At 45.4% G+C, this 13,210-nt stretch overlaps 1 protein-coding gene across 2 annotated transcripts in view; it reads right to left on the bottom strand.

Moving 5' to 3' along the window:
* The window catches only part of CAPZB (capping actin protein of muscle Z-line subunit beta), a 143,861-nt gene extending 131,059 nt beyond the window's left edge, over positions 1-12,802 (bottom strand). For both annotated transcript variants that reach the window (XM_038746437.1, XM_038746436.1), the window contains exon 1: positions 12,713-12,802. In XM_038746437.1, coding sequence (XP_038602365.1) covers positions 12,713-12,769 — 57 coding nt within the window. In that variant the 5' untranslated portion in view covers positions 12,770-12,802. The remainder of the gene's footprint in view (positions 1-12,712) is intronic.
* Between the last annotated feature and the right edge of the window lie 408 nt (positions 12,803-13,210).

The raw sequence follows: 13,210 nt of genomic DNA on the forward strand, positions 1-13,210 counted from the left end.
GTTCGAAAAGGCATGAGTGTCTCCATATATTACGGAGCTGAATCGATGTCAGCAAGGCTCGGTAGTACAAGAGGATGAACCGTATGCAACTAAATTGCATTTTGGCAATCTACAGACCGCCTCTTCCCACAGCTGCCTCCTACCTGCCTTTGGTATTTGAAGAATACACCAAAAATGGGGAAATTTACCTACAGTGCGTTTTTGTTTGAAAAGGCATGAGTGTCTCCATATATTATGGAGCTGAATCGATGTCAGCAAGGCTCGGTAGTACAAGAGGATGAACCGTATGCAACTAAATTGCATTTTGGCAATCTACAGATCGCCTCTTCCCACAGCTGCCTCCTACCTGCCTTTGGTATTTGAAGAATACACCAAAAATGGGGAAATTTACCTACAATGCGTTTTTGTTCGAAAAGGCATGAGTGTCTCCATATATTATGGAGCTGAATCCATGTCAGCAAGGCTCAGCAGTACCAGATATGCAACTAAAGTGCATTTTGGCAATCTACAGATTGCCTCTTCCCACAGCTGCCTCCTACCTGCCTTTGGTACTTGAAGAATACACCAAAAATGGGGAAATTTACCCACAGTGTGTTTTTGTTCGAAAAGGCATGAGTGCCTCCATATATTACGGAGCTGAATCGATGTCAGCAAGGCTCGGCAGTACCAGAGGATGAACCGACATGCAACTAAATTGCATTCTGGCAATCTACAGATTGCCTCTTCCCACAGCTGTCTCCTACCTGCCTTTGGTATTTGAAGAATACACCAAAAATGGGGAAATTTACCTACAGTGTGTTTTTGTTCGAAAAGGCATGAGTGTCTGCATATATTACGGAGCTGATGTCAGCAAGGCTCAGCAGTACCAGAGGATGAACAAATATGCAACTAAATTGCATTTTGGCTATCTACAAATCGCCTCTTCCCACAGCTGCCTCCTGCCTGCCTTTGGTACAGGCAGCAAGCAATTGGCAGAGCTGGGATTAGAACCCAGGTCCTCTGACTCCAAGGCCCGCCCCTCCTCTTTTCACTAGGCCACGCTGCTTTCCTTGATTTTTCTCGACAGCAGGACACCCTGCGGCTCCCATTTTGCGGTCGGAAGACACCACTGCCTGGGGCGTTGTTTTTACCGCGTACTTAAAATGTTGCCTCTGCCCTCTTTGCTTTCGGTTTCCTACTTGGAGCATCCCACCCGGCAGTTGTTTGGGCATCTTGTTCTCTTTCATTCTCAGGCATCCCGCCCAGTGGAGCCGAGTACGGCTTTGATGCTAGGAGACAACTCCTTAAGGGCCGGGATCGTGTCCCCCAAATCGGTTGAATGGATACTCTCCCAGCCAGAAAAGGTTCTGCATTTGGTAAGCGCTCAGTAAATACCACTGACTGACTGCCTTGGCCCCGGAACTTCACTGTTTCGGATGTCTTGGCATTTGATACTAAGATGATGATTATGATGGTATTTGTTAAGCCAAGCACTGTTCTAAGCCCTGGGGTAGATACAAGGTAATCAGGTTGTCCCCCATGGGGCTCAAAGTCTTAACCTCCATTTTAATAACAATAATCATAATTTGGGTAGGGACCGTCTCTATATGTTGCCAACTTGTACTTCCCAAGCGCTTAGTACAGTGCTCTGCACACAGTAAGCGCTCAATAAATACGACTGAATGAATGAATGTTGGTATTTGTTAAATGCTTGCTATGTGCCAGGCACTGTTGTAAGCGCTGGGGTAGATACCAGGTAATGAGGTTGTCCCCCATGGGGCTCAAAGTCTTAACCTCCATTTTAATAACAATAATCATAATTTGGGTAGGGACCATGTCTATATGTTGCCAACTTGCACTTCCCAAGCGCTTAGTACAGCGCTCTGCACACAGTAAGCGCTCAATAAATACAACTGAATGAATGAATGTTGGTGTTTGTTAAACATTTACTATGTGCCAGGCACTGTTCTAAGCGCTGGGGTAGATACAAAGTAATCAGGTTGTTCCCCATGGGGATCAAAGTCTTAACCTCCATTTTAATAACAATAATCATAATTTGGGTAGGGACCGTCTCTATGTTGCCAACTTGTACTTCCCAAGCGCTTAATACAGCGCTCTGCACACAGTAAGTGCTCAATAAATACAACTGAATGAATGAATGTTGGTATTTGTTAAACACTTACTATGTGCCAGGCACTGTTCTAAGCACTGGGGTAGATACCAGGTAATCAGGTTGTCCCCCATGGGGCTCAAAGTCTTAACCTCCATTTTAAATATAATAATCATAATTTGGGTAGGGACCGTCTCTATATGTTGCCAACTTGTACTTCCCAAGCGCTTAGTACAGCGCTCTGCACACAGTAAGTGCTCAATAAATACAACTGAATGAATGAATGTTGGTATTTGTTAAACGCTTACTATGTGCCAGGCACTGTTCTAAGCACTGGGGTAGATACCAGATAATCAGGTTGTCCCCCATGGGGCTCAAGGTCTTAACCTCCATTTTAATAATACTGATAATAATAATAATAATGTTGGTATTCGTTAATCAATCAATCAATCGTATTTATTGAGCGCTTACTGTGTGCAGAGCACTGTACTAAGCGCTTGGGAAGTACAAGATGGCAACATATAGAGACGATCCCTACCCAACAGTGGGCTCACAGTCAAAAAGGGGGAGACAGAGAACAAAACCAAACATACTAACAAAATAAAATAAATAGAAAAGATATGTACAAGTAAAATAAATAAGTAAATAAATAGAGTAATAAGTATGTACAGACATGTACGCTTACTATGTGCCAAGCACTAGGGTAGATACAAGGTAATCAGATTATCCCACGTGGGGCTCACAGTCTTCATCCCCGTTTTACAGATGAGGGAACTGAGGCCCAGGGAAGTTAAGTGACTTGCCTAATGTCACACAGCTGATAAGCAGCGGAGCCGGCATTCAATCAATCAATCAATCGTATTTATTGAGCGCTTACTGTGTGCAGAGCACTGTACTAAGCGCTTGGGAAGTACCCAAGCCCGGGCTCTTTCCACTGAGCCATGCTGCTTCCCATTTGAAAGAGAAGGTAACTGAGGCCCAGAGAAGTGAAGTGACTTGCCCAAAGTCACCCAGCTGACAAGTGGCGGAGCCGGCATTAATAATAATAATAATAATAATAATTTTGGTATTTGTTAAGCGCTTACTATGTGCCAAGCACTGCTCTAAGCGCTGGGGAGGATACAAGGCAATCAGGTTGTCCCATGTGGGGCTCACAGTCAATCCCCATTTTCCAGATGAGGTAACTGAGGCCCAGAGAAGTGAAGTGACTTGCCCAAAGTCACACAGCTGACAAGCGGTGGAGCCGGGATTCGAACCCACGACCTCTGACTCCCAAGCCGGGGTTCTTTCCACTGAGTCACGATGTTTCTCTGGAAATGATACGGGTGGACCAGGAGCCCGAGGTAGAGCTGGTGAGAGGTGTGGGTCTCCCAGCCCTGGGGAGTAGGCTGGACGGCATCAAAAACCACCATTATTATTATTATTATTACACCTCTGCCAGCCTTTAGCTGGGTCAGGATCCTGCTATTACCCTCTGTTACCCGCCAGAAAATCAGCATGGCTCCGTGGAAAGAGCCCGGGCTTTGGAGTCAGAGGTCCTGGGTTCAAATCCTGGCTCCGCCAACTGTCCGCTGCGGAACTTTGGCCAAGTCACTTCACTTCTCTGGGCTTCAGTTACCTTACCTGGAAAATGGGGATTAAGACTGTGGGCCAACCACAGCTTGCCCATCCCTAGAGAAACTCATTTTTGTAAACTGTGAGCATTCCTTACTTAAAAACTGGCCCAAAATGAGAAAATAGAGAGGTTTTTCTTCAGTTCACTTTTATGTTTCTAAACAGACAAGAATTTCAGGGAATTGCCAGCATTCCCCATGATTCCAAAGGCAGTGCTTGCTGTGTGCAGAGCACTGTGCTGGGCGCTTGGGAGGTGCAGGTTGGCAGCATATGGAGACGGTCCCTACCCAACAGTGGGCTCACAGTCTAGATAATAATAATAATAATAATAATGAAGGCATTTATTAAGCGCTTACTATGTGCAAAGCACTGTTCTAAGCGCTGGGGGGATACAAGGTGATGAGGTTGTCCCACGGGGGGCTCACAGTCTTCATCCCCATTTTACAGATGACGGAACTGAGGCCCAGAGAAGTGAAGTGACTTGCCCGAAGTCACAAAGCTGACAAGTGGTGGAGCCGGGATTTGAACCCATGACCTCTGACTCCAAAGCCCGGGCTCTTTTCCACTGAGCCACGCTGCCTCTCTGGTCTCTATCTGTTGCCGAATTGTACTTTCCAAGCGCTTAGTACAGTCTCCCCCTCCCTACCCCCCGGCCTTACCTCCTTCCCCTCCCCACAGCACCTGTATATATGTATATATGCTTGTACGCATTTATTACTCTATCTATTTTATTTGTACATATTCTATTTATTTTGTTAATATGTTTTGTTGTCTGTCTCCCCCTTCTCGACCGTGAGCCCGCTGTTGGGTAGGGACCATCTCTAGATGTCGCCAACTTGGACTCCCCAAGCGCTTAGTACAGTGCTCTGCACACAGTAAGTGCTCAATAAATACGATTGAATGAATTGCTTAGATCTTTCGGCCAGGTATCTGTGCAGGAATTTACCTGGTCCATTAATGTTCCAATTCCACAATGGCTCTGTATATCATCATCATCATCAATCGTATTTATTGAGCGCTTACTATGTGCAGAGCACTGTACTAAGCGCTTGTACAGAAAAGTCAAACACTCTTAACTGCCAACCTGATCACTTTGTAACGTCCCCAGCGCTTAGAACAGTGCTTTGCACATAGTAAGTGCTTAACAAATACCATCATTATTATTATTATTATTATTATTATTATTAATAAAGCCATTGTTATTATTTGACAGTCACCCACAGGATGCGCTGACCGTGATTTGGTCATTCACTCATTCATTCAGATTTACTGCACGCTTACTATGTGCAAAGCACTGTACTAAGCACTTCGGGGAGTACACTACAGCAACAAACAGTCATACTCCCCGCCCATATCGAGCTCGGAGTCTAGAGGGGGAGAGAGACATTAATAAGGATTAAATAAATAAATCAGAGAGATATACATCTGCGCTGGGGGGCTGGAAGGGAGGATGAATGAAGGGAACGAGTCAGGGCGTCGCCTAAGCGCTTGGGAAGTACAATCAATCAATCAATCGTATTTATTGAGCGCTTACTGTGTGCAGAGCACTGTACTAAGCGCTTGGGAAGTACAAGTTGGCAACATCTAGAGACAGTCCCTACCCAACAGTGGGCTCACAGTCTAGAAGGGGGAGACAGAGAACAAAACCAAACATATTAACAAAACAAAATAAATAGAATAGATATGTACAAGTAAAATAAATATCACCTGATCACCTTGTAACCTCCCCAGCGCTTAGAACGGTGCTTTGCACATAGTAAGCGCTTAATAAATGCCATCATTATTATTATTATTTATTATTATTCTCTGGGCCTCAGTGACCTCATCTGTAAAATGGGCATTAAGAATGTGAGCCCCCTTAGGACAACCTGATCAATCAATCAATCAATCGTATTTATTGAGTGCTTACTGTGTGCAGAGCACTGTCCTAAGTGCTTGGGAAGTACAATCAATCAATCAATCGTATTTATTGAGCGCTTATTGTGTGCAGAGCACTGTACTGAGCGCTTGGGAAGTCCAAGTTGGCAACATCTAGAGACGGGCCCTACCCAACAGTCGGCTCACAGTCTAGAAGGGGGAGACGGAGAACGAAACCAAACGTATTAACAAAATAAAATAAATAGAATGCTTAATAGATAACAGGCTTCTGTCAGCCGGTCAGTCAATCCTATTTACTGAGCGCTTACTGGGTGCAGAGCACTGTACTAAGCACCGGGGAGAGCACAAAACAACACGAAAAAAAAACCCCAAGCCCTGCCCACAGTGAGTTTACAGTCTAAAGGGAACATCTAGTTCTGTGTTGCCAAAACAAATATTTGGTGGTGTGTATGACTTCTCTGTGCGTGCTTTTTCGTTAGACGTGGCGTCAGCCCGAATGCCTGACTGATTGGGAGACTCCGTTTATCATCATCAATCGTATTTATTGAGCGCTTACTATGTGCAGAGCACTGTACTGAGCGCTTGGGAAGTCCAAGTTGGCAACATCTAGAGACGGGCCCTACCCAACAGTGGGCTCACAGTCTAGAAGGGGGAGACGGAGAACGAAACCAAACGTATTAACAAAATAAAATAAATAGAATGCTGAATAGATAACAGACTTCTGTCGGCCGGTCAGTCAATCCTATTTACTGAGCGCTTACTGTGTGCAGAGCACTGTACTAAGCACCGGGGAGAGCACAAAACAACACGAAAAAAAACCCCAAGCCCTGCCCACAGTGAGTTTACAGTCTAAAGGGAGCATCTAGTTCTGTGTTGCCAACACAAATATTTGGTGGTGTGTACGACTTCTCCGTGCGTGCTTTTTCGTTAGACGTGGCGTCAGCCCGAATGCCTGACTGATTGGGAGACTCCGTTTATCATCATCAATCGTATTTATTGAGCGCTTACTATGTGCAGAGCACTGTACTGAGCGCTTGGGAAGTCCAAGTTGGCAACATCTAGAGACGGGCCCTACCCAACAGTGGGCTCACAGTCTAGAAGGGGGAGACGGAGAACGAAACCAAACGTATTAACAAAATAAAATAAATAGAATGCTGAATAGATAACAGACTTCTGTCGGCCGGTCAGTCAATCCTATTTACTGAGCGCTTACTGTGTGCAGAGCACTGTACTAAGCACCGGGGAGAGCACAAAACAACACGAAAAAAAACCCCAAGCCCTGCCCACAGTGAGTTTACAGTCTAAAGGGAGCATCTAGTTCTGTGTTGCCAACACAAATATTTGGTGGTGTGTACGACTTCTCCGTGCGTGCTTTTTCGTTAGACGTGGCGTCAGCCCGAATGCCTGACTGATTGGGAGACTCCGTTTATCATCATCAATCGTATTTATTGAGCGCTTACTATGTGCAGAGCACTGTACTAAGCGCTTGGGAAGTACAAATTGGCAACATATAGAGACGGTCCCTACCCAACAGTGGGCTCACAGTCTATGACGGTCTATGACCATCTGCATCCACGGTTAAGTCACAACACCAAATCACAGATACACAGAGCTCTTACAAGCGCTTAGTACAGTGCTCTGCACGCAGTAAGCGCTCAATAAATACGTTTGGTTGATTGATAAACAAGAAAAGCCTCGGCAGTTAAGAGTGTTTGACTTTTCTGCACAAAGCCACTGTGGAATTGGAACATTCATGGACCAAATTCCTGCACAGATACCTGGCCGAAAGATCTAAGCAACGCCTCTGGAATCATGGGGAATGCTGGCAATTCCCTGAAATTCTTGTCTGTTTAGAAACATAAAAGTGAACTGAAAAAAAAAATCTCTATTTTATTATTTTAGGCCAGTTTTTAAGTAAGGAATGCTCACAGTTTACAACAATGAGTTTCTCTAGGGATGGGCAAAGGATTACAGACGTTTGGAAGACTCACGGCTTTCAATCAATCAATCAATCGTATTTATTGAGCGCTTACTGTGTGCAGAGCACTGTACTAAGCGCTTGGGAAGGCAACATATAGAGACAGTCCCTACCCAACAGTGGGCTCACAGTCTAAAAAGCTTCTAATAATAATAATTCTGGTACTTAAGTGTCTACTATGTGCCCAACGCTGCACTACGCCCTGGGGTAGCTATGGGTTAGACACAGCCCCTGTTCCACATGGGCGCTCTGTTCAATCAATCAATTGTATTTATTGAGCGCTTACTGTGTGCAGAGCACTGTACTAAGCGCTTGGGAAGTACAAGTTGGCAACATATAGAGACAGTCATCATCTTCATCATCATCAATCGTATTTATTGAGTGCTTACTGTGCGCAGAGTACTGTACTAAGCGCTTGGGAAGTACAAGTTGGCAACATATAGAGACGGTCCTTACCCAGCAGTGGGCTCACAGTCTAAAAGGGGGAGACAAGGAGGAAGGAGAACGGGTATCGGAGCCCCGTTTGACAGATGCGAAGACTGAGGCACAGAACAGTGAAGTGACTTGTCCAAGGTCACCCAGTGGGCAAGTGGCGGGGCTGGGATCAGAACCTAGGTCTCCCAAGCTCGAGCTCTTTCATTCAGTCATTCAATCGTACATACTGAGCGCTTACTGTGTGCAGAGCACTGTACTAAGCGCTTGGGAAGTCCAAGTTCAAATCCCGACTCCGGCAATTGTACGCTGTGTGACTTTGGGCCGCTCACTTAACTTGTCTGTGCCTCAGTTCCCTCATCTGGAAAATGGCGATTAAAACTGTGAGTCCCCCGTGGGACCACCTGATCACCTTGTAACCCCTCAGAGCTTAGAACAGTGCTTTGCACATAGTAAGCGCTTAATAAATGCCATTAAAAAAAAAAAGTTGGTAACATATAGAGACGGTCCCTACCCAACGGTGGGCTCACGGTCTAGAAAGGAGCGCTTTCCACTAGGCTACACTGCTCCTCGGCTCTTGGCCTGCAAACAGATACTAGGAATCTGGGCTTGGGTGGGAAGAGATCCCAGGGCGGGCGGGTGAGGAGTGCGAGTCAAAAGCCAAGATCCCTCTCCCTTTTCTCCCGAGTTCAAAAATCAAGGCTTTCTGTATAAATCCAGAACCTCCAGTAGGAGACTACGACTCCTGCATGAGTGCGGAAGCAGCGTGGCCCCCCCTCCCCCCGAGTCCGAGGATGTGGGTTCTAATCCCGGCTCGGCCACTTGTCTGCTATGTAACCTGGGGCGAGCCACGTCTCTGGGCCTCAGTTCCCCCGCCTGTAAAATGGGGATTAAGACTGTGAGCCCTGCGTGGGAAAGAAGAAGAAGAAGAAGAAAGAAGGAAGGGGGAAGGGGGAAGGGGGAAGGGGGGAGAGGAAGAAGAAGAAGAAGAAGAAGGAAGAAGGAGAAGAAGAAGGAAGAAGGAAGAAGGAAGAAGGAAGGAAGAAGGAAGAAGGAAGAAGGAAGAAGAAGAAGAAGAAGAAGAAGAAGAAGAAGAAGAAGAATGGCATTTATTAAGCGCTTACTACGTGCAAAGCACTGTTCTGAGCACTGGGGTAGATACAAGGTGATCAGGTTGTCCTACGGGGAGGCTCACAGTCTTAACCCCCATTTTACATGGAGGTAACTGAGGCCCAGAGAATAATAATAATGATAATAATAATAATAATAATAATAATGACACTTATTAAGCGCTTACTATGTGCAAAGCACTGTTCTGAGCACTGGGGTAGATACAAGGTGATCAGGTTGTCCTATGGGGAGGCTCACAGTCTTAACCCCCATTTTACATGGAGGTAACTGAGGCCCAGAGAATAATAATAATGATAATAATAATAATAATAATAATAATGACACATTAAGCGCTTACTATGTGCAAAGCACTGTTCTGAGCACTGGGGTAGATACAAGGTGATCAGGTTGTCCTACGGGGAGGCTCACAGTCTTAACCCCCATTTTACATGGAGGTAACTGAGGCCCAGAGAATAATAATAATGATAATAATAATAATAATAATAATAATAATGACACTTATTAAGCGCTTACTATGTGCAAAGCACTGTTCTGAGCACTGGGGTAGATACAAGGTGATCAGGTTGTCCTATGGGGAGGCTCACAGTCTTAACCCCCATTTTACATGGAGGTAACTGAGGCCCAGAGAATAATAATAATGATAATAATAATAATAATAATAATAATAATGACACATTAAGCGCTTACTATGTGCAAAGCACTGTTCTGAGCACTGGGGTAGATACAAGGTGATCAGGTTGTCCTATGGGGAGGCTCACAGTCTTAACCCCCATTTTACATGGAGGTAACTGAGGCCCAGAGAATAATAATAATAATAATAATAATAATAATAATAATAATGGCATTTATTAAGCGCTTACTATGTGCAAATCACTGTTCTGAGCGCTGGGGTAGATACAAGGTGATCAGGTTGTCCTACGGGGAGGTTCACAGTCTTAACCCCCATTTTACAGAGGAGGTAACTGAGGCCCAGAGAATAATAATGATGATAATAATAATAATAATAATAATAACAATAATAATAATGACACTTATTAGGTGCTTACTATGTGCAAAGCACTGTTCTAAGCGCTGGGGTAGATACAAGGTGATCAGGTTGTCCTACGGGGAGGCTCACAGTCTTAACCCCCATTTTACATGGAGGTAACTGAGGCCCAGAGAATAATAATAATGATAATAATGATGATAATAATAATAATAATAATGGCATTTATTAAGCACTTACTATGTGCAAAGCACTGTTCTAAGCGCTGGGGTAGATACAAGGTGATCAGGTTGTCCTACGGGGAGGCTCACAGTCTTAACCCCCATTTTACATGGAGGTAACTGAGGCCCAGAGAATAATAACAATGATAATAATGATAATAATAATAATAATAATGGCATTTATTAAGCACTTACTATGTGCAAAGCACTGTTCTAAGCGCTGGGGTAGATACAAGGTGATCAGGTTGTCCCACGGGGAGGCTCACAGTCTTAACCCCCATTTTACAGAGGAGGTAACTGAGGCCCAGAGAATAATAATAATAATAATAATAATAATAATAATAATGACACTTATTAAGTGCTTACTATGTGCAAAGCACTGTTCTTAGCGCTGGGATAGATACAAGGTGATCAGGTTCTCCCCCAGTGCTTAGAACAGTGCTTGGCACATGGTAAGCGCTGAACAACTACCATCATCATTATTATTATTAATAATAAATACCATAATAATTATTATTACTCGGTTTGGCTCTCCGCAGCGGGCTTCCCCTGATTACTGGAACAAAGCGGTGTGCCCAGTGACATTCCCTTACGTGGGACTGAGTCTCTCCTGAGTTGGGCCAGGGCATAGGCCGCATGTTACTACACTGCTGATCACATCCTTCCCTCCCCCGGCCACCCATATAATTAATAATAATAATAATAATAATAATAATAATAATAATAATAATGTTGGTATTTGTTAAGCGCTTACTATGTGCAAAGCACTGTTCTAAGCGCTGGGGGGAACACAAGGAGATGAGGTTGTCCCATGTGGGGCTCACAGTCTTAATCCCCATTCTACAGATGAGGGAACTGAGGCACAGAGGAAGTGAAGTGATTCCCCAAGGTCACACAGCAGACATGTGGGGGAGGCGGGATTTGAACTCATGACCTCTGACTCCCAAGCCCGCGCTCTTTCCACTGAGCCATGCTGCTTCTCTTTATCTTCCCAGCCACACTGTTTTACCCAAGTGTACAAAGGAATGCTTTGGGAATGCTTTAGGGAAGCAGCGTGGCTCAGCGGAAAGAGCCCAGGCTTTGGAGTCAGAGGTCGTGGGTTCAAATCCCGGCTCCGCCACTTGTCAGCTGTGTGACTTTGGGCAAGTCATTTCACTTCTCTGGGCCTCAGTGACCTCATCTGTAAAATGGGGATGAAGACTGTGAGTCCCCCGTGGGACAACCTGATCACCTTGCAACCTCCCCAGCGCTTAGAACAGTGCTTTGCACATAATAAACGCTTAATAAATGCCATTATTATTATTATTAGTGGTAGTAGTAGTAGTATCACACCCAAAATTTATTTATGAATATTAATGTCCGTCTCCCCATCTGGACTGTCAGCTCCTTGTGGGCAGGGAGCGTGACTACCAACTCTGTTAGAGTTTACTCTTCCAAGTGCTCAGTAGCATGGTCTGCACACAGTAAGCAGCGTGGCTCAGTGGAAAGAGCCCGGGCTTTGGAGTCAGAGGTTGTGCGTTCAAATCCCGGCTCCGCCACTTGTCAGCTGGGTGACTTTGGGCAAGTCATTTCACATCTCTGGGCCTCAGTGACCTTATCTGTAAAATGGGGATGAAGACTGTGAGCCCCCCGTGGGACAACCTGATCACCTTGTAACCTCCCCAGCGCTTACAACAGTGCTGTGCATATAGTAAGCGCTTAATAAATGCCATTATTATTATTATTATTATTAATAGAGAAGCAGCGAGTCTCAGTGGAAAGAGCCCGGGCTTTGGAGTCAGGGGTCGTGGGTTCAAATCCTGGCTCCGCCACTTGTCAGCTGTGTGACTTTGGGCAAGTGACTTCACTAGGCGTCAGTTACCTCATCTGTAAAATGGGGATGAAGACTGTGAGGCTCCCCGTGGGACAACCTGATCACCTTGTAACCTCCCCAGCGCTTAGAACAGTGCTTTGCACATAGTAAGCGCTTAATAAAGCAGTGTGTCTCAGTGGAAAGAGCCCGGGCTTTGGAGTCAGGGATCGTGGGTTCAAATCCTGGCTCCGCCACTTTTTGCGCAAGTCACTTCACTAGGCGTCAGTTACCTCATCTGTAAAATGGGGATGAAGACTGTGAGGCCCCCCGTGGGACAACCTGATCACCTTGTAACCTCCCCAGCACTTAGAACAGTGCACATAGGATGAGCTTAACAAATACCATCATTATTATTATTATTATTATTATTAAATAGGATTCAGTGATAGATCACTTGGGGAGTCAGGCCTTCCTCGCAGGCTCTAATGAGGAAGAATTTACTGAGGTACTTTTAGCTCACCAAGAGAAAGCAGAGAAAGTGCTACGGAACCGGCATATCTGACTGGGCTCTAAACGGGCCCTGCGTACTCACCAGATCAATCAAGTCACTGAGGTTCTTCTCGATCTGCTGGGGAGGCAGACGCCTCATTAAATCCAAGGCACAATCCAGCTGCTGGTCACTCTGCGAAGGCAAGGACACACGCTGATTACTCACTTCCTTCAAGTACGGAAAACAGATTTTTCCCAAGTCACCACTGCCACGTGGCGCGTTCAAAGCACTGTAACACAACTCTTTCGCGTGTGGTCGCCCATGTCCAAAAAGCTGGCTTCAGATCCGCTTTCAAGAAGCATGCCACCATCTAAACAGCCGAATTTGATCTCAGACAGGCTGTGCGTCAAGAAGCATGTCAAAAAGCAGCAGGATTTGATCTCGGACAGACTGCGCGGTGCAATCTTCCTCCCCAAGGCTCTCGATGCGAGCCGCAGGCCCGAAACATCTAATAACGCTCAGAGCCGCAGGCCCAAAACATCTAATAACGCTGCCCGCCCAGTCTACTTCATCATCATCATCGATCGTATTTAGTCATCA

This window comes from Tachyglossus aculeatus, chromosome 5 (genome assembly GCF_015852505.1).
Source record: "Tachyglossus aculeatus isolate mTacAcu1 chromosome 5, mTacAcu1.pri, whole genome shotgun sequence".
In the NCBI taxonomy this organism is placed as follows: domain Eukaryota; kingdom Metazoa; phylum Chordata; class Mammalia; order Monotremata; family Tachyglossidae; genus Tachyglossus; species Tachyglossus aculeatus.